This window comes from Eptatretus burgeri, chromosome 7 (genome assembly GCF_056783735.1).
Source record: "Eptatretus burgeri isolate ZD-2024b chromosome 7, Ebu_testis_v1, whole genome shotgun sequence".
Classification (NCBI taxonomy): Eukaryota; Metazoa; Chordata; class Myxini; order Myxiniformes; family Myxinidae; genus Eptatretus; species Eptatretus burgeri.
Window position 1 is genome coordinate 112,014,174 of NC_140967.1, and position 27,965 is coordinate 112,042,138.

The 27,965-nt window shown below is 50.9% G+C and overlaps 1 protein-coding gene across 1 annotated transcript in view; it reads left to right on the forward strand.

The window, feature by feature from the left end:
- The window catches only part of ARG2 (arginase 2), a 173,602-nt gene that overhangs the window by 126,536 nt on the left and 19,101 nt on the right, over positions 1 to 27,965 (forward strand). Inside the window, exon 7 of the mRNA XM_085890302.1 lies at positions 19,718 to 19,854. Within this exon, the coding sequence (XP_085746428.1) occupies positions 19,718 to 19,854 (137 nt within the window). The remainder of the gene's footprint in view (positions 1 to 19,717; positions 19,855 to 27,965) is intronic.

A 27,965-nucleotide genomic window follows, 5' to 3' on the forward strand; every position in this document is an offset into this window, starting at 1 on the left:
TAAGGACCCTTTATGGTGTATTGCGAATTTCCACAGCTGTAACAATATATATATATATATATATATATATATATATATATATATATATATATATATATATATATATATATATATATATATATATATATATATATATATATATATATATATATATATATATAGTTGTGGTTCTCAGAACCGCATGCATACAACAGATAGTTGTCCTGAGTCAGTTATGCCATTAATATACGTTCAGATTGACCCCTTCCTTTCATGAAGTGGGAAGACAAGGGAGTGCGTTGCGATGGGAAAAAGTTAGGTTATAAATCATTTTTCCATTTTATTTTATTCCCACGTTTTCTTTTCCACGGTGCCTTCTGCCTCGCTTATCCCTCGTCTCGCTTACTGCAGTGTGACGAACCACGGTGCCTTCTGCCTCGCTTGCTCCACTCATCTCGCTTGCCACAGCATGACGATCCAAGGTGCTTTCTGCCTCGCTTGCTCCCCTCGTCTCGATTACCACAGCGTACCACCGTCTACCTGGAGTCTCGTTTCCGAGTGAGAAACCAGACATGGACGGTGAGTCACGTATGCTTAGCTCCCACGTGGGTGGAGTGTACCGGCATTGGCCAAAGCCCGGCCCAAGAAGGCGGACCACGTGAGGGGTTAGAGCCAGTCAGAATGCCCAGCTCGGACGATGACGTCGGATTCGGCCTGGCCCCTCCCCGAGCCCCGGGCTCTATAAAGCACGGAGAAATCCTCCGTGTAATGGAATGAAAGGAATGAGGGAATAAAAAGGAATGCGGAATAGGAGGAATTGAGGAATTGAAGGAGGAGTGAAGTGTGTTGAGAATTGCAGAAGTTAGTGTTCCTGCATCTCGTCTCCGCCCACACGATCTCGACGAATCGCCTCCTGCCTGGTTCGACCTATCGCTCCACCTTCGCCCTCTGGACTCCTCCCTTCTCCGCTCAAGTTCCTCCTGTTCGGAACACGATCTCCACATGTGCGGCTGTGGCCAGAACAATGTGGTTATTGTCAGGTGCTGCACCACGGAGCATCCCTCCCCCAAAACACCCAGGTTCCGAGAACTATAACCTCAACCCCCCCCCCTCCCTCTCTGGCTGCAAGAATCCTTCACATTTGGGTTTTGTTTGCCTGAGTGTGTGTCTGAATGTGTTGGCGCCTGTCTGTCAAGTAAGCCTGTGGAAGATCTTTTATTGTTGTCACTGTGAATAGTCTCACGTCAAGTCTGCACTGTGTCTGCTTTGTAAGTTGCTTGTATAATTGCCGCACCCCACATCTCTCTCTCATCTTTCCTTGCATTATATCCCCAATAAACCTTTGTTGTGCCACATGCTTTTCCCCGCTTATTGTGAATATATAATTGTTGTCGAAATGTTCCCAGCTCGCCTATGTCTTTTCCATCATTGGTCCAGCATGGTTCGGATCCAGGTTTAGCCGGGTCTTTATTCCCAACGGTCCGTTCCTTCTAGCTGGTACATCCTTGACAGTGTCGCTCGGCTGCATTCGATCCGGAAAGGTGATCTGAACCGGTATAGTGATCCGGTTTGGACAAGGCATACCGAGAGCGTGGTTCCCGGGTAGTTAAACTGTGTGGTTAATTAGGTAACCCAATTCACTCATCGGCGGGAGCACCCTAGGCCAGGCGGTTAAGTTATTGGCGTCCACGGTCGGTTAAGCGACCCGCCGTGTCACGGAATTATCCATGAGCGACGGCCTACAATTCCGGGGAGTCTGGTGAGAATCGACGTAACTTCCCCCACCGAGTGGTCTTCTCACCCTACCCCGCCGGCCCGCAACAATATATATATATATATATATATATATATATATATATATATATATATATATATATATATATATATATATATATATATATATATATAGAAGGACAGGCTGAGTTGACCCCACCTGGTGTTAATTCAGCAGCCAACGGGGCTTGAACTCAAGATCTTAGGATCCCAAGCCAGCCACCCTTACCACAAAGCCAACACCAGGCTTCGATACTCCGTCCTGTGAAAATCATGCACAAAGGAGATGTAAGTGCTCAGCATATTCATCGTCAGCATAAAACCCACTCCGTGGGAGTACCTCCTGTGCAGCTGCCCTTCGCAGGGCAGCTCACAGGATTATGGGATTGGGGCAAAGCCTTCGGGACCCCCAATCTTTGATGATAGGAGGGAAACCAGGGGGTAACCTTCCTCGGTCAGATTACGGAAGTGTGTGTCGGGGTGGTGCTGTGGTGTCGTCCACCAGACGGCGGTCTTCTTGGGTTAAACTGAGGTGGTCACTTCGGGTGGGTGCCTGGAATGTCCTCTCCCGAAGAGAGGATGATCACCTGTCTCTGTTGTCATCTGAGCTCAAGCGTTTGAACATCGGTTTTGCAGCACTCTCTGAGGTTCAGAGACCAGATTGCAGCGAGATCATGGTGGGTGGTCGCTCTGACGGTTACCGTACCCAAGGAGTTGCTGTCGCTGTGTCCAATAAGCTGACTCCAATGATAAATTGAGGCAACACCAGTCACGAGCGAATTATGAGCCGAAGGATTCGTCACTCCTTGGGTGTCATTTCCATGGTCTCTGTATACGCTCCGACTGAGGTAAGTGATCTGACCGTGAAGGACGCATTCTATGCCATGCTTGAGTCTCTGGTTGACCCGTGCCCTAGGCGCGACACTCTTCTTGTCTTGGGGGATTTCAATGCATCGACTGGAACTGATAGGGATGGTTATGAGACATGTGTTGGTCCCCATGGGTCTGGAAATGTGAACCAGAATAGCACTAAGTTCCTTGACTTTGCAAGAAGTCATGGACTTAGGGTGGCTGGTTCATGGTTTCATCGCCCACAGCCTCATCGCTGGACTTGGTATTCCAACGCTGGCAGTGTGGCAAAAGAGATTGACCATGTGCTCGTTGATGGTCGCTGGAGGATGATCCAGAACTGCAGGGTCGACCGGAGTGCTCAGTTACTTAATACCGACCACAGGCTTGTTGTTGCAACTCTGAAGTTGCAGCTTAAATCTGGGAGAATGGTACCATCCCAGCCTCGGCTCGATGTTGGCAAGCTCAAGGATGAGAGGGTAGCTGAGGAGTTTGCGAACAGGCTGAGTGGAGATTTTGGGGGTGTGGGTACATTGGGGGATCCTGAAGAGTTGTGGAGTGCCTTCAAGACCTCCTTGCTTCATACTGCCGGAAGATGTCTTGGACCTCACCGTCGGGCAAAGAAGAATTTTGTCTCTCAAGGGACACTGGATACCATTGACCAGAGTTGCAGGGCCAGGCTGAATGGCAGAGCTGAACTTTTCAAGGAGTTGAGGCGTCAAACTGTATGTGCACTCAGGGTGGACAAGGAGGCCAATGTGCGAGTAATCTGTGAGGGGGTAGAGCATCACCTGTGGTCAGGTGATTCTTCTTCTGCTTACAGGGGAATTCGTTCATTGCATTCCTCCAAGCCCGTCCCTCGGTGTACTGCAGTTTGAGTGGAGCGTGGTAGGCTCTTGACAGAGGAGTCCAACGTGAAGGCCCGCTGGGCCGGCTACTTTGAGCGGCTATACCAGCCAGATCCACCAGCTGCCGAGTGGGATGTAAGGGGTGTTACGATCCCGATTGCCGATCCAATCAACTATGGCCCACCTTCGTTTGTGGAAACACAGGTTGCAGTGAACCACTTGAAATGGGGTAAAGCTCCTGGGATCTGTGACATCCATGCTGAACTTCTCAATGCTGGTGGAAATGCTGTACTCGTGTCATTGCATGCAGTTCTGTGCTCTGTCTGGAACACAGACATCATCCCAACTGACTGGAAGAGGGGCCTTGTTCCTCTCTGGAAAGGGAAGGGTAATCGCCAAGATTGCAACAATGACTGAGGGGTGATGCTGCTCTCAGTGCCGGGCAAGGTCTTTGCTCTGATCATTCTTGATAAGGTTCGTCACCATCTGCTTGAGCACCAACGTCCAGAGCAGTGAGGTTTTACACCAAAGAGGTCAACGATTGACCGTATCCTTGCTCTTCCGTTCCTCACCGAACGTAGACGAGAGTTTCGGCAGGGGCTGCTTGCAGCCTATGTTGATCTCTGTAAAGCGTTTGATTCAGTGAATCAGGATGTCTTCTGGGGGACTCTTGGTCTTCGTGGGGTGTCACCAAAACTGATCAATTTGATGTCTGAACTATACGCTGGTACTGAGAGTGTTGTGAGATTTGGTGATATCATCTCTGGCTTATTTTCAGTTGTAGCTGGAGTTTGTCAGAGCTGTGAACTGGCCCCCACACTTTTCAGCACTTGTATTTGCTGGATTATGGAGAGGTTGTCGTGGAGTTCCAACTGCTATGCATCATTTGGCAATGTCAAGATCTCTGACCTTGATTTCGCAGATGATGCAGTCATCTTTGCGGAGACTCTCGATGTCCTTTTGGGGGCCCTTATCATGCTGAATGAAGAGTCGGAGCCGCTGGGAATCCGGGTTTCCTGGGTCAAAACTAAGATCCAGGCTTTCAATGACATATTGGATGCTGCTGTCCTGTATGTACCTGTTTGTGGTGAGGATGTTGAGGTCACGGAGAGATTCACTTTCCTTGGCAATGATATTCATTTTTCTGCTGGCTGTAAGCAAGACGTCATCAGACATCTGGGTCCGGCCTGGGGAGTCATGGTTTAACTGGATCATGGGGTGTGGCGCTGCCACAACCTGTGCGGGAGGACAAAAGTCTGTGTGTTCAGGTCCTTGGTGCTTCCACTCTTGCTCTCTGGCTGTGAGACTCGGACTCTGAGCAGGGATCTGACATGTAGACTTAATTACTTTGGCACCAGGTCTCTTCGGAGAATCCTTGGCTCAAATGACATTTGCTACCTGCATCGTCCGTGAGCATCAGCTGCAGCTGTATGGACATGTGGCTTGTTTTCCTGATGCTGATCCTGCTCACTAGATTCTCTCAGCAAGGGAGCCTCGTGAGTGGAGTAGGCCAATGGACTGACCACGTGCCTCGTTGCAGCAGGTTGACCAGCATCTCAAGGAGATGGGAATGGGCCAGGCATCTGCCTGGGGGATGGCCTGAGTAAAATGCCAGACTCGATGACGCTGAGGTGGTTCTCTGATAACAGCCAGAGAGATGTTTACTTTGACAAGCACGTGGTCAGAACAATTGATTATGAGCGGAGGAAGAACAGCAGATATTTTCAGGGAAATTGGCAAAATCAGATCCAGAAGAGATGGAGTCCCGTTGGTTGAGATCAGGGTCAGGAAGTTGACCGATTGTGTCAGTCTGAATAAGTTGCAGAAGTCTTTTGCTGAAGTGCCATTACAGGTGAGAGAGGAACCCACACCCAGCCAACTGGCATGATGACAATTGAAATAACCACATATGAGGAAGAGAGAGTTTCGATGAGAAGATAGACGTTAAGCCATTTTTTGGAGAGCGAGGTGTAAATGGGGTCATCACTGTTTGGTGGATGGTACAATGCATGTAAACATGAGGTGGGAGTAGAGGAAAAGCCGTAGCCAGGGGTATTCCTGGGGGTGTGGGGAAGTGAGGGCAGTGCATAGAGAGTGAGGAATTGTCTTTGATGAAGAGAGCAACTCCGCCACCAGGACGAGGCTCAGGTATGTCATACTGGAGGAGGGAGTAACCTGGGAGAGATACAAGGAAGTCAGAGACGTTTGTAGGAGGAAAGTTTCTGTTGAGCAGATTATGTCTTGGTTGTCAGTGGAAACTTGTATGGAAAGATTTGTCAGGTTTGAGCAAAGGTCCCGGATATTTGAGGCCCACACTGCAAAAGAAGAGAGGGGAGGAGGATTTGGGTGCAGGGGAGGGGGGAGAGGGTAGGACGAGGGAGGAAAGGGGGAGGAGGTAAGGAGAGTTGTTGAAAGAGTGTGGTGTGGGGGGATTACAAAATAGCTAGGGGAGAGGACCGGATGAGGAGGAGAAAAGGCTCGTTGCTGATTGGTTGAGGTACATTGGGGAGTAATAAGAGAGGGGGCAGGGGGCAGTTGAAGGTTGGAGGAGGTGGAATGATGAGATGGAACTGAGAGGGTGGGGGAAGGAGTAAGCTTTGTGGTTGTGAGGTGGGGGGCAACTTTGAGAAGGGGGAGTGAGGGAGGAGATTGGAGAGAGAAGGGTGAGAGGGGAGAGATGAGGGAGAAGGGTGGGGGAGTAGTTTTTGAGAAAGGTGAGAGGGAAGCTTGTTAATGGGAGAGTGTGAAGGTTCCTTTGAGAGGGATGGGAGACGATGAGAGCAGGTATGGCCAAGGTACAGGAGGTGATGGGAGAGTTGAGGACAAGGCAAGGATGAGACTTGGTGGTGGTATGATGAAGAAGGGAGCGGGCAGGGGGAGGCAAAAGATTTGAATGGTTGGGAGGAGAGGGAGATGTGCTCAGAGGAGGGAAGGAGCATGCTTGTGTTAATGATGAGTGTACTGATTGAGAGAATGAGAAATCTGTTCGGTTAGAATGGAGCCCACAGATGTAAGAAACCACACACTTTGGGACACGAGGAGGACGAGCTGATCCTGAAACAGAAGACAGTGAAGAGGTGCCAAGAGCAGAGGTTGGATGAGGGGCAAGATGGGAGGGGTAAGGAGAGGGTATAATAGTTGAGGGGTTTGAAGGAGGTTGATGTAAGGAGGTGGGGTGAATTGGCACTGAAGTTGGAGAAACTGGACGATTGATGGAACACGAACATACATTACAAACTGGGGTTTTAAAATATTTTTAAGTGAGAGATGCGATTAAAGACATGACGTGAGGGATGCAACAAAGGACAACTAAGAGAAGAGAGAAAAGAAACATTGTAACAGTGGGACTTTTTTGACACGGGATGAAGGAAAGGTTGAATTGAAAACAGCCTTTTGAAGAAGAACAAGTGAAATCCTTCAATACAGCGCGTGTGGTGAATCAAATGAGTACACTAATGTTAAAATATGCAATTTATGCTTTTTCAGTTGAAAAAAAATTAAAAAGCGTACTTAATATTTGAAATGTAAAAATCTTGTTATTATTGTGATAAGCACCTTTATATATAACAGAAGGAATGAAATCCTTCGATACAGCATGGCAGGAGGCCGCAAAAGAGTGATTGTAAGTAAATTTCAACAACTAATGCATGACGAAACACTTGTTTATGGCTAATATTAAAGAGAATGATGGCATAAGAAGAAGTTAGCCTGGAATCCTCGTGCATAACACCGCCCACACAACACACGTGGTGTCCCTTGACCAATCAGGAGCAGTGCAGTTACAGTATCGTTTCCTTCAGCTCGATTGGTCTTGTCCTGCTCGTGTTGTTTTTGGGGTTTTTTTTCGTCATTGTTGAATCTGTGAGGAGATTATTTTTTCGTTCTTGTTGTAAGTAAATTTCAACTGCTAATACATGACGAAACACTTGTTTATGGCTAATATTAAAGAGTGATGACATAAGAAGAACTTAGCTTTCTGCATTCGGCGCGAAATGCCATGGTGGACGGAAATGACATCTTTCGTTCGTTCTTTCGTACATGAGGGGAGCGTTTCTTTGGTTTTTTTTTCCGTCAAGCAATAAATTAAATGGTTTTCACATATATAACACATTAGTTTCACAAATTTCCATTGAAATACTCGGGTATTTCCGTCAACTGTCGCCATTTCCATCGAGGTTACGCACTGCATCTACCGGACGGCCATCATTGGCTGTCTTGAGGCACGTGGGTGGGAGGGGGGGCAGACAGGGGACACCGGAGACGTGGTGGACGTGGTAGACACCAGGGACATTTCAAACTCGGTGCAATTGTATACAGCGCACGCGCTGTAAAAAGAGAAGTGCATTGTGATACAATACTGAGAATCATTCGTGTGAAAGAGGAAGTTGAAACATTTGAAGAGACCGTTTTATTTTTTATTTTTTTATTTTTGTTGTTGATAAAGATTGCAGAAGATTAGGTAAATGAAAGGTTGAAGAAAAGTCGTGAAGGTGCTTGGTGAATTTGGCTCAGCAAACACAGAAGGAAGATGGAAGTTTGACAAAAGCTACAAGAAGAAGAAGAATAGGGGTAGAGAAACACGTGGTTACGGAAGGTGTGACGTGAGAGGTTAAAATAGAAAGAATTTTTTTTTTCTTCAAAGATTATGTAAGATGACGGAAAGGAAAGGTTGAAAAAAAAATTGTGAAGGTGTATGGTGAATGTGGGTCGGCAAAAGTAGAAGATGGTAGATCGGCAGGAGGAAGAAGAGTCGGTGCAAGAAGTCACGTGGTTACATGGCATGTAATGTTAGCAGGGAAAAGGTTGTTTGTTGTTGTATTTTTTTTGTATTTTATAAGCAAATACCACCCTTTGCTTTGTTGGCGGTAATCCTATAGGGGGATGGAGTAAGGAAGAATGAAGTTGGGGAGAGAGAGAGAGAGAGAGAGAGAGAGAGAGAGAGAGAGAGAGAGAGAGAGAGAGAGAGAGAGAGAGAGAGAGAAGAGAGAGAGAGAGAGAGAGAGAGAGAGAGAGAGAGAAGAGAGAAGAGAGAAGAGAGAAGAGAGAAGAGAGAAGAGAGAAGAGAGAAGAGAGAAGAGAGAAGAGAGAAGAGAGAAGAGGTGGAAGGGAGGGAGTGAGGAGGGGTGGGGGAAGGGAAGACTGTGTGAGGTGAGAGGAAGGGAAGGCAGACATGCGGTGGAGCGTTAATTGCGATTCATACCATCTCATAAAAATTATTCGACATAGAATAACAGTGAAGATGGCAACAAAATAATGTCTGAAATCCATTTTCGACCGGACATTCTATGAACACCGCCGGACGTATCCGGAAGCAAACACCGCCCTTTACCAATGTCTCAACCCCCCTCTTCCAACTCCATGCACCCCCTCCGCTCCGCATTTCTTCCTGTTCTTAACAACGTTATACAAAGATACACAGGGAACTTTGGTGCATGAGAAGGCCATTCAGCCTATCATGCCTGTGTTGTCCCTGTCCCCATTTAAGAACAATGTTTAAAGTAAATATAGACTGAACGTTAAATTCACAATCACTTCCTCCTTTCTTCCCTTATCCTTACTATACAATTCATAGACCGAGCTTTTTGTGTGTTTCTCTGGCATGCTACTCCTCCTAAAGTTCTGGGCCGATTACATCCAGACTTGCTACATAGGGTCAGTGTGACCCCAATTAATGTATAGGGGTGTTGTATCTTTGCTGGTGGTCTTAGGGGCAGGGTGGGGGCGCAAATTCTCCATGTAAATGTGTATCATGTAGCGCTACTTCTAGGTGGGGGAGGGTATTACAAGTCTACAATTTACAGCACAGCATTCTTGCCCCACGTTTTCCAGTGCAGTGAGGTGTTTTGAATTATAAGCAGTAGGAATGTCTTTGCTTCATGCAAGCAACGCAGGTTGTTTTTACTTATGAAATCTTTAGATTTCGTAAGTATCTTGATCACTTCCATCCTCTAAAGGTGTGTTTGTTAATTACGAAATCTAAAGATTTCTTAAGCATATTGATGACTTCCGTCATCTGTTTGTGTGTGTGTTTGTTTGTGTGTGTGTTTGTGTGTGTGTGTTTGTTTGTTTGCAGGCACGATAACTCGAGAAGGAAGAAGCTACCAATGTCAAATTTCACCACGTGATTCAGGAGGGTGATGGCTAGCGCTGATTAGATTTTGGTCAAAATCGGTCAAAGGTCAAGGTCACAGTGAGGTCAAACATCCAAAAAATGACAACTCGAGAACGGAAGAAGCTACCAATGTCAAATTACACCACGTGATTCAGGATGGTGGTGGCTAGCACTGATTAGATTTTGGTCAAAATCGGTCAAAGGTCAAGGTCACAGTGAGGTCATACATCCAAAACATTCGATTTTTGATGGTTTGGTACAGAATCATCGTATAAACTTCTGGTTTGCGTTGCTACCTTCTCTCGAGACAGCTTTTATTAGACAAGGTCAGAGGTCAAGTTGACGATTTTATAAGTACCAGTCTATGACTGCTTGTTTGTTTGTTTGTAGGCATGATAACTCGAGAACGCCAAGGACTCGGACACGGGGTCACCAAGGACTCGGATGCAGGGTCGCCAAGGACTCGGACGCGGGATCGCCAAGGACTCGGACGTGGGATCACCAAGGACTCGGACGTGGGATCACCAAGGACTCGGACGTGGGGTTGCCAAGGACTCGGACGCGGGATCGCCAAGGACTCGGACAGCTTTGACTCAGACTCAGATTAGGTGAACTTGACTGCAACACTGCCACAAAGCTTTCAAGTGTATCTATGTAATTCAAATGTATTGTTGTGGTTACCAAATTCGCAAACCACCATTCAGGTCCCTTAGGTGAGATATCTCGGTAAGTATATGTGTAGTTAGGCCCAAACCCGTTGTCTAGTGGGAATACATGTCATTTATGCGTGCTGCGACTCTTCAGGATAGCCGTTTTTCTTTTACTATCTTTATTTTGGACCAACCGCCATTGTTACCACCACCAACCACAACATCAACCACCCACCGCGGCGCCGCTTCACGTCACACCTCGCAACCGTCGCATCGCCACCGTTCTTGCGCCACTTGTGGGTACCGGTGTTGGACTCGTGCAGGGCGCGCGCCGAACAGCGTGTACAAAACCACGGATTTTCCGCTCCAAAAACGGATCAAAAACGACACACGCCCACTTTTGTTCCGTCCAATCGGTGAGCGAGGGGCGATTTGGCCCCGCCTCCAGGGCGTTGGAGGGCGATCGCTATATGCAAATTTATGGATCAAAATGCATTCACGCCCACTTTTTCTCGGGCCAATGGGGAGCGAGGTGAAAGGTCGAAGGCAGGGGGTCAAAGGCGAAGCCACGGGGCTTATATAAGCGGCTGCGTTCGTCAGTCCAGTGAGTTAAGACTTCGCAGTCGGTGGAGTTGGGAAGAAGAAGCAAGAAGGAGTTGGTCGTCGTCGTCGTCGTCGTCGTGTGCGTTGGAGTCGGAGCGAAGAGGACGGAGCTGTGGAGAGGCGGCGAGGGCAGACGAGGGGGTGCTCGCGTCGTGCCGGGAGCTGCACACCAGGGAGGCCGACGGCGCGACCTGGTCGAGGTGGAGACGCTCGTCGCGGGACTCGAGGCAGAGTAAAAATCCTCTATACCCCGAGCATCAGCAACCCCCTCCTGTTTCCCCCCGCGCTGAGATAGTGCGACCAAGGGGGCCCCTTTTCCCACCCCCTACCAGACACTGTCCGCGAGGCCCGCGGAGTTGAGGCACCATCGCCGCTCCGCGTCTCATCACCAGACGGGTAGGCCCGACCCGGTCTCGGCCTCAGGCCCGCCTCATCCTAGAGGGTGTTCTTTTTCTTGGTTTTGGATATGTATTGTCGGCGCCGTCTGTGAAGTAAAAATTGTATAAGTGTTGCCGTGTGCTCGCGTAATCGGTATTAGATCTGCATTGTCGCATTTGCTTTTTGTCTTCCTCTTTTCTATGTGCTTTTGGTGGAATTGTATATGTGTGCTTTCCGTTCATCGCAAATAAATGTGCTTTATTATTGAACTGTTCTCCCGCTTCGCTTCGTCTTTTCCTCTATTGAATCCTCATCTTGCTTCACGTAAAGGGTTGTTAGTGGGCTGAATACGCCCGATAATTAATCGAACCGTCGAGGCCGACGATAACACCGCTCGGTTATCCCGATAGTACGGAACGGGTCGCTTAAGTGGCCCGTGTCCGAAGTCGACCTGCGGCGAGGTGCGATCGCCCGATCTACCCTCCGTGTGGGTACTTAGGTAGGTCGAATTTGGCGAGCAACCCTATCCCACGCGGGGGCCGATTGGCTCGATCGCGGTGAGACCGAAAGGTCCACCCGTGACTGGTTCCCGGCGTTAGTCCGAGAGGGTCACGACTGGATTGTCCGTCCGGTGGGCGACGTGCCGCGATTCGAGTTACGTGGCCGTCAGCACGCCGGCGGGCGCGAATCCGTAACACTGGTGTCAGGTCGTGCGATACAAATCCATCGCCCTCCTCGCGGCACTGGTATCGGAGAACAGGAAAACGGGCTCTCCTGTCTCCGGCTAAATTCACGGGAATCGGTCCAGGGGTGAGAGAAGCGACCCCCGATTCCCTCCAAATTACGAGCGAGCGAAATTAACCCTTCACGAGAAGCAAGATGGCGTCTCAAGGCGAGCGGGAGCCGGGGGTATTAGAAACGGATGTAGAATGTGTAGGATCCATGGCCCAGGATGGAATGCCCGTGCAGGAACATGAACTCGTCAAACTGAACCCAGAGCCCGAAATAGGTGCGGCAGCGGCCGCGGTGTATGACACCTCCCCTCCCCTCACCACCAGAACCCTTCCCCGATCCCTGCCGAAACGACTCACCCAAGCGCACCCGACATGGCCCAGCTATGCGCCATGCTGGCGGCAATGACAGCGAGAATGGATGCGAATACACAACAAATGAACGAAAAGATGGATACAAATACAAATGAAGTGAAAACGACGATGGATGCGAATACACAGCAAATGAGGGAAGAAATGAAAGAGCTGCGGGGTGAGACGCAGAACATGGGCCGATGCCTGCAGGCGGGCATGAAGGCCGTGACCAGGGAGCTGGGAATGGCAACTCCACGTGTGGGAGCAAACGAGCTGGAAGGGGGTGCAACGGCTGACAGGCCCGCGGTGGAGGCGGGTAAAAAAATAATTCGGGGGGCGTGTTGGGCGAGGGTCGTGACAGAAGAATCGACGGTGACCGAAAGGGAAAAATTAAATGGGGAGACCAAAACGTGCGAGACGAGACACGAGGTGACGACAACAGAAACTTATAAATGTATAGAGACACGGGAGATAGAGGGTGAATTGGACGGGGTAAGTGACGCACACACACACACGGAGGTAGTGGAGGATAATGGGGGTGAGCTCGCGGAGCGTGTGGAGACCCAGTGCGAGCAGCGGGATAGCCTCCTCCAGGAACGAGGGGGGGGGGAGTATGCCCCCTTGAGGCGAGTCACGACCAGGTAAGTTCGGTCGTGCTTTGCGAGGTTGAGAGGAGGAGTGCTGCGAACGGGTGCACGGAGAGCTTGGGGGGTGTAGAGGCCCCGGAGACCCTTGTGGGGACACGAATCCCCAGTGTGGTTGTCCCTGTGTGTGGTGCAAGGTGTGAGTGCGTCCCCGTGTGTGGAAGCGACCCCGTGTGTGAGTGGTGTGGTGGCGATGGTGCCAGAGTACGTGCTTCCCAGCACGCCGTGTGTGGATGAAACGGCCAGTGTGAGTGAAGCACCGCGGGTGAGTGCCCCCGCGTGTGTGAGTGAGGAACCGTGTGTGAGTGTCGCCGTGTGTATGAGTGAGGCACCGCGGGTGAGTGCCCCCGCGTGTGTGAGTGAGGCACGGAGTGTGGATGAGGCACCGCGGGTGAGTGCCCCCGCGTGTGTGAGTGAGGCACGGCGAGTGAATGGAGCACCACGTGTGAGTGGTATGGTTTATGCGAGGGAGACCGTGTGTGTGAGAGAGCGGTATGTGAGGGAGATGTCGGTTGGCATGCGGGAGCACGCAGCCGCGTCTCCCGGTGTGAGTTTAATGGTGAATGTGATGGAATGGAGTGTGAGCGTCGTAACACGCAGGTGTGCGTGGGTCGAATGGCGACGAAGGCGACATGTGATGAAAGAAAGCCTAGTAGCGGCTGTAGCTGTTTCGGGGACCGTGCCGGGTTCACCCAGCAGTGAGCACGAGGTCCGTGCTGTGCAACGCACGAGACCGCCACGTGCTCGCTTGCGGGAATGAAGTCCCGGTCCGGAAACGCACGCGGTGGATTTGCCGATCCCGCGGACGGACAAAGTTTAGGCAGGATTATGGATTTGGACCGGACTGGTTCTCCATGCGATCGTGTGTGTTAAGCTCCAACGGGCAAAGCACATGTGTTCGCGTGGGGAACCCCTCGAGACGTGGGGCTTGTGTTTTTTTTTTTTTGCGCACGGTGACGCCATGGCTGCACGTGGGGTTGGAATCCGGCAGGAGGGGTATCCCTGCCAGATGGTACCGTCCAAGGAGGGACGAGGAACACGTGCAGCTGCATGACGTCACGGGCAGATGCAAAGTGCGCAAGCTGTGAGTTACCGCGCTGGCGCTGCGCATGTAAAGAAAAAAAAAAAAGAACAAGCCTCACTTTCGGGTGCACAGGATTCCTGGGCAAGGGGTGGAAGCCCCCCCTTACTGGGCACAGGATGGAAACTAGTTAGGGGGAAGGGTTAGCTTAGTTAGACCGACTCCATGGGGCAGGGGTAAGTCCTCATGGAGTCCGTGGAATGGATTAGGTAGAGGGATTTAGTGAGCTTTAGGTTGGGAAATAAAATGATTTTTTTTTTTGAGTTAGGAGACAGTGACAGACTTGTGGATATGTAGAGGGGACGTAGCTTAGCTGCGTAGTGTTAAAAGGAACGTGCTGTAGTTTAAGGGACGACGTGGGAGCACGAGTTAGTTAGGGGATGCAGATAGAAGGATGGCAGAGTTCAGCGGTGTGTGTGTTGAAGAGTTGTGGGTTGTGAGGAGAGTACGTGTACATGTTGAGTGAGTGAGGCCAGCAGGTCTGTGTGTATGGAGCGAATGGGGAATGCATGGTGCGATGAGTGATTGGGGGGAGGAGTGACTCCCGCCCAAGGGACCCCGGGGTCAGTGTAGAGTGAGTTAGCTGGGTTAGTCAAATTGAAAAATGGAGGTCGTTTTGCTGTTGGTGGGAAAGTAGGCTCGAAACCCATTTGGAGGGGTGCAGGAGCCCTGTTGACGGGCTTGGGAGCGTGGCTGCGAAAGGTGAGTATCGCTGAGTGGGTACCCCGGGCACCAGGCTAGTCGGCCGTGGTAGGCCAAGGGCCCATGGGGGGCCGGGATAGCGTAGTGGGCACGGGTGCGCCTGCTTGGTGCGGGGGCCCGGGCGCCATTAGCCGCGTGGGCAGTGTTGTGGGCATGGGTGACCCTCGGAAAGGGGCCCGGGAGGCCGGCCTGCCACGTGTGCGTTTCAGGGGAGGTGCCATGGGGGGCACTCCCCGGTGTTAGGGAGCTGGTAGGCTCGGAGGCAGTGTAGTGCCCGGGGGTGCCATAGCGGGAGATTCGGCAAAGGGTCGTGCCTGCCAAAGGGAGCCACGTGTCCCAGCCAGGAGACCGTGTGAGGGCACGGAGAGAAAATTGGGGGGCGAGGCCCGAAATTGTGAGGACACCAACACAGGCGACGGGAATCTGGGTTGTTAGAACCAATAGTTTAAGCGAGAGGCGCTTGTTGAAAGCCCTGGGGTAGTTTAACAGTTAAATGGTTAGGGTAGATTAGGAAGTGTACCCCTCCGCACCATCCATCCCCTCGCTGTCGTTGTGGGCCGCTGGACCCACTTTGTTTATAGATCGCCGAACTCTGGGGAGGCCATTCTGAGGCTTCGTTGGGCCTCGGCACAGGACGTTAGCTCTCCCTTATTCCCCTCCGGGAAGGGAACGTAGGGGTTGGGAGTAGGCTAGGTGACAGGATAGGTTAGCCGAACAAGGACGATAAAGGGGGTTAGGGGACGATTTATAGTGGGGAAGTTAAAAAAAAAAAATAATAAAGTTGGGGCTAAATTGGGGTTTGACAAATTAAGGGAGTGGGTATGTACAGTGACAGGCAAAGGCGATAGGTTGGGAGGGAGACAGGTAGGTAGGTCCGAGCCCGCCTTCCAAGTGGCCAGCACCACCGCACTCCCTCCACCAACCTCCACGGAACGGCAAAGGCTGGCCAACTTCATCTGCAGCTGCTGTGCTGCAAGGCCTGTGCCGGCTGGATCGTCTGCAGCTGCTGTGCTGCAAGGCCTGTGCCGGCCCACTTCATCTGCCGGCTGGCTGTTTTTCTTCAAGGCCTGTGCCGGCCAGTTCATCTGCCGGCTGTGTTTGCCTGCAACGGCCTTCTTCTGCGGGCTGTGTTTGCCTGCTACCTTTGCCATGCCATGCCCACTGCCCCTGTTCACCAGCCCCGTTCAATTTTTGCTTTGCCCCCCCCCCCCTGTTCATTGCCATGTGCGCCAGGATCAAGGCAACAGTTTGCGAGCTGAAAGAACTGCCCTGTTGGCAGCTACAACACGGGCCTGCAGTGGCGGCCCGTGTACCGTGTTTGTGTTCATCCATCCATTCGTTGTGTTCATTGCGTGTGCCACTTGAGCTGGCACGGAGACTACGTTTGTGCAGCCCATGCACCGTTGTGGTTCACTGCGTTCAGTTCAAAAGGGAAGGCCTTGGACTGCGTGTGAGCAGCCAGCCACGTTCCCTGTCACCTGCATTGTTTTGAGCCAGAGACTGCATGCGAGCAGCCTGGCTCCCTGCTAACTGCTTTCTTTTTGCAGAGTTCATTGATCCTGGGCCATGGTTTAGTGTAAAATTTGTAAGTTAAGGTTAAGATGTACTGTAAATATGAGTGCGCCCCCGGCATGTCTGTCCTAGCGCCGGCAATTTTATTTAAGTCGTCCGTGTGAGTGAGTTTGTTTAGGTAGTTACGCAGCCCTCAGGTTATTTATTTTGGGGACACGAATACCATGAATGTCGCACTCAGGGATCCGTAGGTAAAATGTACTAGGGGAAAACTACACATGATGGCACACGAAAATTTGACGACTCGGGACGAGTCTGTAAAAAGGGGAGGGGGTAGTGTTGTGGTTACCAAATTCGCAAACCACCATTCAGGTCCCTTAGGTGAGATATCTCGGTAAGTATATGTGTAGTTAGGCCCAAACCCGTTATCTAGTGGGAATACATGTCATTTATGCGTGCTGCGACTCTTCAGGATAGCCGTTTTTCTTTTACTATCTTTATTTTGGACCAACCGCCATTGTTACCACCACCAACCACAACATCAACCACCCACCGCGGCGCCGCTTCACGTCACACCTTGGCATGTCCGTCGCATCGCCACCGTTCTTGCGCCGCTTGTGGGTACCGGTGTTGGACTCGTGCAGGGCGCGCGCCGAACAGCGTGTACAAAACCACGGATTTTCCGCTCCAAAAACGGATCAAAAACGACACACGCCCACTTTTGTTCCGTCCAATCGGTGAGCGAGGGGCGATTTGGCCCCGCCTCCAGGGCGTTGGAGGGCGATCGCTATATGCAAATTTATGGATCAAAATGCATTCACGCCCACTTTTTCTCGGGCCAATGGTGAGCGAGGTGAAAGGTCGAAGGCAGGGGGTCAAAGGCGAAGCCACGGGGCTTATATAAGCGGCTGCATTCGTCAGTCCAGTGAGTTAAGACTTCGCAGTCGGTGGAGTTGGGAAGAAGAAGCAAGAAGGAGTTGGTCGTCGTCGTCGTCGTGTGCGTTGGAGTCGGAGCGAAGAGCACGGAGCTGTGGAGAGGCGGCGAGGGCAGACGAGGGGGTGCTCGCGTCGTGCCGGGAGCTGCACACCAGGGAGGCCGACGGCGCGACCTGGTCGAGGTGGAGACGCTCGTCGCGGGACTCGAGGCAGAGTAAAAATCCTCTATACCCCGAGCATCAGCAACCCCCTCCTGTTTCCCCCCGCGCTGAGATAGTGCGACCAAGGGGGCCCCTTTTCCCACCCCCTACCAGACACTGTCCGCGAGGCCCGCGGAGTTGAGGCACCATCGCCGCTCCGCGTCTCATCACCAGACGGGTAGGCCCGACCCGGTCTCGGCCTCAGGCCCGCCTCATCCTTGAGGGTGTTCTTTTTCTTGGTTTTGGATATGTGTTGTCGGCGCCGTCTGTGAAGTAAAAATTGTATAAGTGTTGCCGTGTGCTCGCGTAATCGGTATTAGATCTGCATTGTCGCATTTGCTTTTTGTCTTCCTCTTTTCTATGTGCTTTTGGTGGAATTGTATATGTGTGCTTTCCGTTCATCGCGAATAAATGTGCTTTATTATTGAACTGTTCTCCCGCTTCGCTTCGTCTTTTCCTCTATTGAATCCTCATCTTGCTTCACGTAAAGGGTTGGTAGTGGGCTGAATACGCCCGATAATTAATCGAACCGTCGAGGCCGACGATAACACCGCTCGGTTATCCCGATAGTACGGAACGGGTCGCTTAAGTGGCCCGTGTCCGAAGTCGACCTGCGGCGAGGTGCGATCGCCCGGTCTACCCTCCGTGTGGGTACTTAGGTAGGTCGAATTTGGCGAGCAACCCTATCCCATGCGGGGGCCGATTGGCTCGATCGCGGTGAGACCGAAAGGTCCACCCGTGACTGGTTCCCGGCGTTAGTCCGAGAGGGTCACGACTGGATTGTCCGTCCGGTGGGCGACGTGCCGCGATTCGAGTTACGTGGCCGTCAGCACGCCGGCGGGCGCGAATCCGTAACAGTATAATGCAAGGGAAATGACAGCTCAACACTTGCACAGATTAAAACTGTAGTCATTGTGTGAAGGGATTTGGATCATGAAGGAGTTATTACCTTCGCATTCTGCGAAAGGTTATGTATTGGTCGCTGTGTATTTATTTATTTATTTATTTATTTATTTATTTATTTGTGAATATGTGTGTGTGTTTGTTTGTTATTCGCATAACTCAGGAAGTATTAAACCAAATCGCTTGAAATTTGGTGGGATGATGGGTTATTATCCAAGGAACATTTGATTAGATTTTGGGAGCGATCGTGTCAAAGGTCAAGGTCAAGGTCATGGAAAGGTCAAATTCGTATTTTTACCATAGCGCGGTCAATTTTGATCTAATTGGCAAGCAACCGATGCCAAAATGTTCAGAATTCATTGCCCAATCTTGTGATGGGAGACATGGCACAATTACGTCTTACCCTTGTTTTTAAAAGAAAATGTCCCAAATCCTGGCATTATAATCAGTTCCAAAATATATGTTTGTGGGAGAGGCCAATGATTATTTATTTGTTTGTTATTCACATAACTAAAAAAGTATTAAACCGAATTGCATGAAATTTGGTGGGATGATTGGTTATTAGCCAAGGACCATTTTATTAGATTTTGGGAGCAATCGGGTCAAAGGTCAAGGTCATGAAAAGGTCAAAATCGTCTTTTTACCATATCGCAGTCAATTTTTAAACAATTTGCATGAAACTAATGCCAAAATCTTCAGAATTTAATGCCCAATCTTGTGATATGCAACTTGACACAATGACGTAATTGCCCTTACTCGCGGTTGGGGGTCAAAGGTCAGGGGGGTCACGACCTTGCAGATTTGCGTATTTTTATCATAATGCAGTCAATTCTTATCCGATTCGTATGAAATCAGCACCAAAATGCTCCTTGTTCTGTTCCTCACACTCTTATGCCAAGAACAAAACAGTAGCGGCGGCAAAGGTATATGCTCTCTATGAGTGCCCGTTCTAGTTCGACATTTATTTACAAGATTGTCAGGAGATGGTCGATGAATTCGACATCGGAATGGGATTTGGAACTTTGTTGACAATTTCATGAGGTAGGTACTGAGATGAGAAAACCAAAGAAATCAGTTAGAGATTTCTCCACATTACAAAAATAAGGCTTTCTCAATCAATTTATCCAAAGAGATTACTCTTTTTGTTTTGTCTCGTCCAATACAATTTGTACATTGCAATAACAAACCCTGAAGCTAACATTTGTGCACATTTATAATAAGGATCATGATTAAGATGTACTTGGAAAAACAAAATCAAACAAGGACAAGGGACAAATCGACACAATTTATGATTTGAAGCTGAGACGTGATGGCATCACAACACAAGTGCTCAGATTGTGGCCACAGAGAGGACATTTGAATAATTTTCCATGCAAGTTCTAATCACCTTTTTAACTATATCCTGCTGTGTGATTGAGGTTTTGTTTGCTTTCTTACACCTTTCTCACTGTATCACTGGCAGTTCCAAACGCTCAATCCATCTGAGCTTCGACATTGATGCTTTTGACCCGAGCTTGGCCCCTGCGACGGGCACACCTGTGCCCGGAGGACTGACTCTGCGTGAAGGTCTATACATCGCCGAGGAGCTTCACAACTCAGGTACATTTCCTAAATGTAGTCCGAATAGATGCTAAATAAATGCTGTGGCATGTTTAACTGCATGTATATCTATACTAGTGTGTGTGTGTGTGTGTGTGTGTGTGTGTGTGTGTGTGTGTGTGTGTGTGTGTGTGTGTGTGTGTGTGTGTGTGTGTGTGTGTGTGTGTGTGTGTGTCAGTGTGTTTCCTCCAAAACCATAAAACCTAGTAGCATGACGCTTTGCATGCATATGAAGAAAAATCCAAGGAAGTGCACGAGTGGAAATTGGGTGTTTGGGTTAATTAAAACACCCCTTTTGAAGACAATTAACGGCCTTATTTAATGATATCCTTCATCAGGCGATCCTCGGACACCTCACTCTCTGAGGTCTTCAGGCGTTTCCTGGGTAATCTCACGAGGGTCTGAAGCTGACATGTTTTTTGGCCTGCTCAACCTTGCCTTGGCTTTGAACAGGCCGCAACGATTTCTTCACGATAATGTTTTTTTCACTTTCCTCACTCATATTATCAAATGCCTGTTCATCATAGCTACAAATCGCTTCATACTTTGCAATGCTTATAAATGCCCGGCCGGAAATGTCAGCGTTTGCTCCTGTAGTTCATTTCCGCACATGCGATCACTGTGAGAATCTCTTGAATAAAGGACAATTGCAAAATTTAAGCTGAAGAATCGAATTTACAAGCAGTCCCAACTCCTATGAAAGTGTTCATTTGTCCAATTCGGACATATTTGCAAAGGGCGGAGGAGAGGTGAGATGCATGCAGTTCGGTGCTCTGCCGGGAATACAGGCAGCTTCCCAACTGACAGGAAGAGGGGCCTTCTTGTCCCTTCTGGAAAGGGAAGGGTGATCGCCAAGACTGCAACAACTACCGAGGGGTGACGCTGCTCTCAGTGCCGGGCAAGGTCTTTGCTCGGATAATTATTGATAGGGTTTGCCGCCACCTGCTTCAACACCAGCGTCCAGAGCAGTCAGGCTTTACACCAAAGAGGTCAAGGATTGACTGTATCCTTGCTCTTTGGGTCCTCACCAAACGCACATGAGAGTTTTGGCAGGGGCTGCTTGCAGCCTTTGTTGATCTCTGTAAAGCATTTGATTCAACGAATCAGGATGTCCTCTGGAGGATTCTTGGTCTTCGTGGGGTGCCATCAAAACTTATCAATCTGATGTCTGAACTACATTCTGGTACTGAGAATGCTGTGAGATGTGATGATACCATCTCTGACTTATTTCCAGTTGTTACTGGGGTTCGTCAGGGGTGTGTACTGGCCCCCACACTTTTCAGCACTTGTACGGACTGGATTCTGGGGAGGATGTCGGAGAGATCAAGCTGTGGTGTGATGTTTGGGAATGTCAAGATCTCTGACCTTGATTTTGCAGATGATGCAGTCATCTTTGCGGAGACTCTGGATATCCTTTTGGGTGCCCTGGAGGTGCTGAATGAGGAGTCGGAACCCCTGGGATTACAGGTTTCCTGTGTCAAAATTATGACCCAGGCTTTCACTGACATCTTGGATGCTGCTATCCTGTCTGTAGCAGTTTGTGGCGAGGATGTTGAGGTCACGGAGAGATTCACTTACCTTGGCAGTGATATTCATGTCTCTGCTGACTGTGAGCCTGAGGTCAACAGATGTCTGGGTCGGTCCTGGGGAGTCATGGATTCACTGGATATTTGGGTGTGGCGCTGCCGATGCATGTGCGGGAGAACGAAAGTCCGAGTCTTCAGGTCCTTGATTCTTCCAGTCTTGCCCTATGGATGTGAGACTTGGACTCGGACTCTGACCAGGGATCTGAGACGGAGCCGAAATTCCTTGTTTTAAATTATTATTTTTTTAAATTTATTTATTTGGTGTACCTTGTCGAGGTTCATATGAGAGCTACACACAACGCACAGCAAGGGGGCATGTGACAAGAGGGGTGGGAGTGGGAAGGACAAAACAGTGTGGAACAGAGACATTCGGAGATCTGTGGGAGGGAGGGGGCGGGGAACATGGGGTACACAAGATGGACATTACAGGTACTTTCAGGAAGGAAACCAGGGAATTTGTAGGAGGTGGGTTTGCAGTGGATTAACGGGGGTCGAAAAGATCGAGGATTTGGATTGGGGAAGATAAGAGGTGGTGGTGAACAGCTGTTTTGAAGGCCTAGAGGAAGCATGGGATTGAGCAGAGTGAGGGAGTTTTTCCAAATGCGGGGAAAAAGAGGAATGAAAGTGTGAAAAGGAGGAATTCCTTTGGTCTCTTTGCAGAATCCTTGGCAATCGCTGGTCAGACTTTGTGTCCAATGAGCGGTTGCTGAGAGAGACTCAAATGAGATTTGTTACCTGCATCTTCCGTGTGCGTCAGCTGCGGCTACATGGACATGTGGCTCCTTTTCCTGACGCTGATCCTGCTCAGCAGATTCTCTCAGCGAGGGAGCCTCGTGAGTGGAGGAGGCAAATAGGCCGACCACGTGCCTCGTTGCAGCAGATTGATCAACATCTCAAGGAGATGTGGATTGGCCAGGCATCTGCCTGGGTGATGGCCAGACGGAAGCCCTTGGAGTACTGGCAGAAAGTGTGTGCAGCGACGCGCTGCACCAGCGCATGCTCCCAGACCTGACCTGACTTGGGGTGTGGATTGCCCCCCCAAAGAGGCATTTGCTTTCTTCTCAGAAACGACACCCAAATTCCGATGAAACTTCACTACAACCTTCATCACCAATGACGTACCAAAGTTTATTCATGACATTAGCAAAATCTGACTCTATGGGGATTTATGGGGGGGGTGCTCTCCAAAATATGTGCTTGCTTTCTTCTCCAAAACTGCACATACAATTCTGATGAAACTTGACCACCAACTTCACTGCCTGTGATGCAGTAAAGATTGTTCACGACATTAAAAAAATTGGGGTTAAGGCGTTCTACAGGGGGGCGCTCCCCAAAATATGTATTTGTTTTCTTTTCTGAAACCACACACAATTTCAATGCTATGTTTTCGATGTTCACGCTCGATGGGATCATTAGTTTGTACATGTGGGGTTGGTACTTCCATGTTTTCAGTGATTACTTTTGGTTCATGTTTAAACAAATTTACTGGAACTGGGATATCAAATTTTTGCAGATGTGCCAGCGGATTACTTTATAAACTCTGTTGTGTCATTGTATGTGCAGCTGTTCTGGCATGACCGATTTTTTTTGTATGTGTTTGGTCATTTAGCATAACATATTGTTGCGGTTGAGGAAATTCGCAAACCACCATTCAGGTCCCGTAGGTGAGATATCTCTGTAAGTACATGTGTAGTTAGCCCAAACCCGTTGTTTAGAGGGAATAAATGTGATTAATTCGCGCTGCGACCCTTTGAGATAGTCGTTTTTCTGTTCTATCTTTATATTGAACCAACCACGTCTCAAACCGCCATCACACAACAACCACCAACCACAACGCCGCTTCACAACAACAACAACGCCAACAGCCACGATCTTTACCTTCACAACTCGCTCCCGCAAACATCACATGACCGCCATTCCAAACGGCACCATGGCCATAAACCACCACCATAAACCCTCCACCACCTTCACCTCTCTCCTTCTGCGACCATTCCCGCACCACCTGGGAGCACCGAGCGTCAGGCTGTCCTGGGCTCGTACGGGACGCGCGCCGAGTCGCGAGTGCAAAATGCGGTCTTTCCGAGGAGAATTCGGATCAGGAATGCTACACGCCCATTTCTGATCCGTCCAATCAGCAAGCACGGGGCAGTCAGTTTTAGTAGAGTCGGTTTGGGTCGAGTTGGTCTCGGTCAAGACGGTTTTAGAAGAGCAAAGAGTGGCAGATAGTGGAGTCGGTTTGGGCAGAGTCGGCCTCAGAAGAGCGGAGAGTGTTTTGGGCAGAGTCGGGTTGGAGCGCGGAGTGGAGGCGGGGGCGTACAGGTGGTTTTGCTGCAGTCGGCTGAGGAGAATTGGGGAAGAGACCGAGGAGCTCGGGTCCGAGGCAAGGAAGACGGCGGTCGGCGACGAGGTCGCGGTGGAATCGCTCGTCACGGGACCCAAGCAAGCCAGCTATCCTCTATCCCCAGAGCCGAAAGGCTCACCCGTGACTAGCTCCCGGCGTTAGTCCGCGAGGGTCACGACAGAATTGTCCATCCGGTGGGCGACGTGCCGCGATTCGATTTACGTGGCCGTTCGCACGCCGGCGGGCGCGAATTCGCAACACTGGTGTCAGGTCGTGGGACGCAAACCCACCCCCCTCCTCGCGACACTGGTGTAAGAGAGCGGGAAAATAAACTCTCCTGTCTCCAGCTAAATTCACGGGAATCGGTCCAGGGTGAGAGGAGCGACCCCCAATTCCCTCCAAATTACGAGCGATTCAAATTAACTCCTTACGAGAAATAAGATGGCGTCTCAAGGCGAGCGGGAGCCGGGGGTATTAGAAATGGATTTCGAATGTGTAGAATCCGTGGTCCAGGATGAAATCCCCGTGCAGGAAATGTTGGTTATGCAGGAACACGAACTCCCCCAACTAAACCCAGAGTTCGAAATGGGCGCAGTGGCTGGGGTGGCAGACGAACAGCCCCCACGTGCGAATTCGCCCACGGATCGGACGATGGAAATGTTTGAGGCATTGATGAGAAAAATGGATGCGAATACACAACAAATGAATGAAGTGAAAACAAAAATGGATACGAATGCACAACAAATGAACGAAATGAAAACAAAAATGGATACGAATACACAACAAATGAACGAAATGGAAACAAACATGAAGGAAGAAATGAGAGAAATGCGGGGTGAGACGCAGAACATGGGCCGAAGCCTGCAGGCGGGCATGAAGGCAATAATAGGGGAGTGCATAATGGCGATGCTACGTGTGGGAGCGAATGAGCTGGGAGGGGGTGCAACGGCCGTCAGGCCCGCGGTGGAGGCGGGTGAGGACAAAATAATTCGGGAGACGTGTTGGGCGAGGGTCGTGACGGTGACCGAGAGGGAAAAAATAAATGGGGAGACCGAAACGTGTGAGACGAGACACGAGGTGACGACAAAGGAAATAAAAATAGTGGAGACAAGGGAGGTAAAGGGTGAAGAGGTGACCGAGTTGGCAGAGACACGGGAGATAGAGGGTGAATTGGACGGGGTTAGAGACGCACACACAGAGGTAGTGGAGGACAACGGGGGGGGGAGCTGGCGGACTGGGTGGAGACCCAGCGCGAGCAGTTGGATAGCCTCCTTCAGCAACGAGGGGAGGGAGGATGCCCCCTTGAGGCGACTCACGACCAGGTGGATTCGGTTGTGCTCTGCGAGGTCGAGGAGAGGAGTGCTGTGGACAGGTGCACGGAAAGCTTGGGGGGTATGGAGGCCCCGGAGCCCCTTGTGGGGACGCGAATCCCCAGTGTGGTTGTCCTGGTGTGTGTGGTGTCGAGGTGTGTGTTCACGAGTGTGGCGAAATGCGTGCTGCAACGCACGTATAGCGCGGGTGCAAGGGCGTGTGTGAGAGCGACCGGGTGGGTGACAAAGACCCCGTGTGTGGATGACACCCCAGGTGTGAGTGCGCCCCGTGTGTGAGTGGTGTGTTTGCGAGTGTGCCGGAGTGCGTGCTTCCCAGCACGCCGTGTGTAAAAGGGGCACCGCAAGTGGAAGAGGCCGTGTGCGTGAGTGAAACGGCCAGTATGAATGAAGCACGACGTGTGAGTGGAGCCGCGTGTGCGCCAGAAACGGCACGCGTGTGCAAAGCACGGTGTGTGAGTAAGGCACGGTGCGTGAGTGAGCGGCCGAGTGTGAGGGAGACAGCGTGTGCAAGGGTGCTGGGTGTAAGGGAGATGTCGGTCGGCATGTGTGAGCATGCAGCCGCGTCTCCCGGTGTGAATGTGATGGAGTGGTGTGTGAGCGTCGTGACACGCAGGTGTGCGTGGGTGGAATGGCGACGACAACGACAATTGAGAGACAAAGGCCGAATAGCGGCCGTAGAGGTTTTGAGCACCGCGCCGGGTTCACCCAGCAGCGAGCGCGAGGTCCGTGCTGTGCAACGCACGAGGCCGCCACGTGCTCGCTTGCGGGAGTGAAGCCCGGTCCGGAAACGCCAGCGGTGGATTTGCCGATCCCGCGGACGGACAAAGTTTCGGCAGGATTACGGATTTGGACCGGATGGGTTCTCCACGCGGGCGTGTGTGTTCAGATCCAACGGGCAGAGCACAAGTGTTCGCGTGGGAACCCCTCGAGACGTGAGGCTTGTGTTTTTTTATGCGCCGGGTGACGTCATGGCTGCGTGTGTGTGGTTGGAATCCGGCAGGAGGGTGATTCCCTGCCGGATGGTACCGTCCAAGAGGATCGAGGGACGCGAACAGCTGCCATGACGTCACGCCACAGGTGCGCGGCTGTGAATTGCCGCGCCAGTGCGCAGGTTGCGAGTTGCCGCGCTGGTGCTGCGCAGGTTGCGAGTTGCCGCGCTGGTGCTGCGCATGTGGAAAAAAAAAAAAGGGCAAGCCTCGCTTTCGGGTGAACAGGATTTCATGGGCAAGGGGTGGATGATCCCCTTGACCTGGGCACAGGATGACACTAGTTAGGGGGAAGGGTTAGCTTAGCTAGACCGGCTCCATGGGGCAGGGGTAAGTCCTCATGGGGCCCATGGAATGGATTCGGTCGAGGGATTTAGATGAGATTTAGGATGGGGAATGGATTTTTGATGATTTGGAGACAGTGACAGGCTTTGGATGTGTAGAGGGGACGTAGCTTAGCTACGTAGTGTTAAAAGGAACGTGCTATAGTGTAAGGGACGACGTGGGAGCACGAGTTAGGTGGGGGATTTAGTGAGCAGGATGGCAGAGTTCGGCGATGTGTGAGAGTTGAAGAGTTGTGACATGTTGAGTGAGTGAGACCAGCGGGTCTGTGTGAATGGAGCGAATGTGGAATGCATGGTGCGATGAGTGATTGGGGGGAGGAGTGACTCCCGCCCAAGGGACCCCGGGCTCAGTGTAGAGTGAGTTAGCTGGGTTAGTCAAATTAACAAAAATGGAAGTCGTTTTGTTGTTGGTGGGAATGTAGGCTCGATACCCGTTTGGAGGGGTGCAGGAGCCCTGTTGACGGGCTGGGAGCGTGGCTGCGAAAGGTGAATATCGCTGAGTGGGTACCCCGGGCACCAGGCTAGTCGGCCGTGGTAGGCCAAGGGCCCATGGGGGGCCGGAATAGCTTAGTGGGCACGGGTGCGCCCGCATGGTGTGGGGGCCCGGGGCGCCATTAGCCGCGTGGGCAGTGTTGTGGGCACGGGTGACCCTCGGAAAGGGGCCCGGGAAGCCAGCCTGCCACGTGTGCGTTTCAGGGGAGGTGCCATGGGGGGCACTCCCCGGTGTTTAGGGAGCTGGTAGGCTCGGAGGCAGTGTAGTGCCCGGGGGTGCTGTAGCTGGAGATTCGGCAGAGGGTAGTGCCTGCCAAGGGGAGCCACGCGTCCATGCCATGAGACCGTGTGAGGGCACGTAAAGAAAATTGGGGGGTGAGGCCCGAAATTGTGAGGACACCAACACAGGCGACAGGAATCTGGGTTGTTAGAACCAATAGTTTCAGCGCGAGGTGCTTGTTGAAAGCCCCGGGGTAGTTTAAAGGTTAATGGTTAGGGTAGATTAGGAAGTGTACCCCTCCGCAAAATCCATCCCTTCGCTCTCGTTGTGGGCTGCTGGACCCACTTTGGGTGAGATCGCTGAAGTCTGGGGAGGCCATGCTGAGGCTTGAGTTGGGCCTCGACACAGGACGCTAGCTCTTCCTTATTCCCCTCCAGGAAGGGAACGTAGGGGTTGGGAGTAGGCTAGTAGACGATAGGTTAGCCGAACAAGGACGATAAAGGGGGTTAGGGGACGAATTATACTGGGAGGTATAGGAATAAAAATAAATAAAACCCAAAAAATTAGTTGGGGCGAAATTGGGTTAGGACAAATTAAGGGGGTGGGGAGGGACAGTGACAGGCGAAGGCGATAGGTTGGGAGGGAGACCGTAGGGTATGTCCGAGCCCGCCTTCCGATTGGCCATCACCACCGCACTCCCTCCACCAACCTACACTGCAAGGCAAAGGCCGGCCAACTTCATCGGCAGCTGTGTTTTGCTGCGAAGCCTGTACCGGCCGGATCATCTGCAGCTGTTTACTTCAAGGCCTGT